The 1292-nt window shown below is 40.0% G+C and overlaps 1 protein-coding gene across 1 annotated transcript in view; it reads right to left on the bottom strand.

Moving 5' to 3' along the window:
• LOC106521332 (FERM and PDZ domain-containing protein 4) overlaps nt 1-851 on the bottom strand; it is a 74179-nt gene extending 73328 nt beyond the window's left edge. The window contains exon 1 of the mRNA XM_014013866.1: nt 754-851. Within this exon, the coding sequence (XP_013869320.1) occupies nt 754-803 (50 nt within the window). The 5' untranslated portion in view covers nt 804-851. The remainder of the gene's footprint in view (nt 1-753) is intronic.
• Between the last annotated feature and the right edge of the window lie 441 nt (nt 852-1292).

The following is a 1292-nucleotide window of genomic DNA, read 5'->3' as shown; positions in this document are numbered from 1 at the left end:
TGCCCAGCAGCCAGCTGGATAAACCCACTCAATCCATGATGTAATCTCTAAGTGTGTTCAGTAATTACAAGGTCCTGGGTTCCTCTTTACTTGGAATCACCTCGGCTTTATGTAACGGGCCTCTCATGTGCCGWCAATTCAAGAAGCAAGGTTACAATATGGCTGCTGTGAAGCCTGCGCAGGACAGACATGAATTTACCAAGATGGTGTGATTGTAGTCAAGACGTAAAAATGTCAGGAAACACAATTACTATAATAATCACTAGACAATGTGYCAAGCAAAAAGGCTAGAGTAGTTTTATGGATATGTGCAGTAATTACCCACACAATTTATATCAAATATCAAGAGTATACAACCTTTTAAGTTAATTAAAATGCAAACTCATTGCAACCTTTAACACATTTCAAGTTCATTAAAAAGAGTAGCATTTTTTCTAAACTATGCTGGATTAATTTTACAAAACTAGTTTGAAGGTTAATTTAAAAACAGAGAATGCAAAATTTACAACCACCACAAAAATTCTAAAGTAGCAACAACAAAAAAAGAAGCCATAAAACACCACAATAATTAAAAAATAATAATTTGTGGCTCCAAGACAAAAGTAATTGGCTCTTGGTAAAAACGTCTCCAACAAATCTCCAGTCAAACAGCTCTAAACTTTTTCTTTGAGTTGACCAGTGCTGAATATGTGACCTCAGCTCAAAGAACCCGATAAAGCAACTTATCTACCAAAAGCGGAGACCAGAACTTACTGAAAAGCTGTTAAGATTCTCAATTCATCATCATCATCACACGGCTCCATCGTTTTTGCGAGATGATGAAGGAACGAGGGGTCGGAGTGAGCGACGCCACAGCCGAAAGGCTCAGAATGTCAGAGGAGAAACTCCTTGCTCACTTCGAATTTTACTCCTCTGTTAAAGAAAAAAATCTAACTCTGATTCTCCAAACGCAATTTTCTTTGTGTGTGTGTGCATGGATGTGTTGATGTGCATGTCTCAGTGTATTCCTTTTTTTTTTTATTCCTAGTTTGGTGCCAAATGCTCCAGCTTAGCAATACTGCGCAGCACCGCTGGTGATGGATTTAGTCAGGACATCTGGGCCAGCAGGGATAAAATACACACACACACACACACACACACACACACACACACACACACACACACACACACACNCACACACACACACACACACACACACACACACACACACACACACACACACACACACACACACACACAGAACAATGCTGGAAGGACATCCCCCACACAGCTTCATCAGTACGATGACAAGA

The sequence above is a fragment of the Austrofundulus limnaeus genome, unplaced genomic scaffold (genome assembly GCF_001266775.1).
Source record: "Austrofundulus limnaeus strain Quisiro unplaced genomic scaffold, Austrofundulus_limnaeus-1.0 Scaffold107, whole genome shotgun sequence".
Classification (NCBI taxonomy): domain Eukaryota; kingdom Metazoa; phylum Chordata; class Actinopteri; order Cyprinodontiformes; family Rivulidae; genus Austrofundulus; species Austrofundulus limnaeus.
Note: the sequence above shows the minus strand (reverse complement) of the source record. Positions and strands in the feature narration are given on the sequence as shown.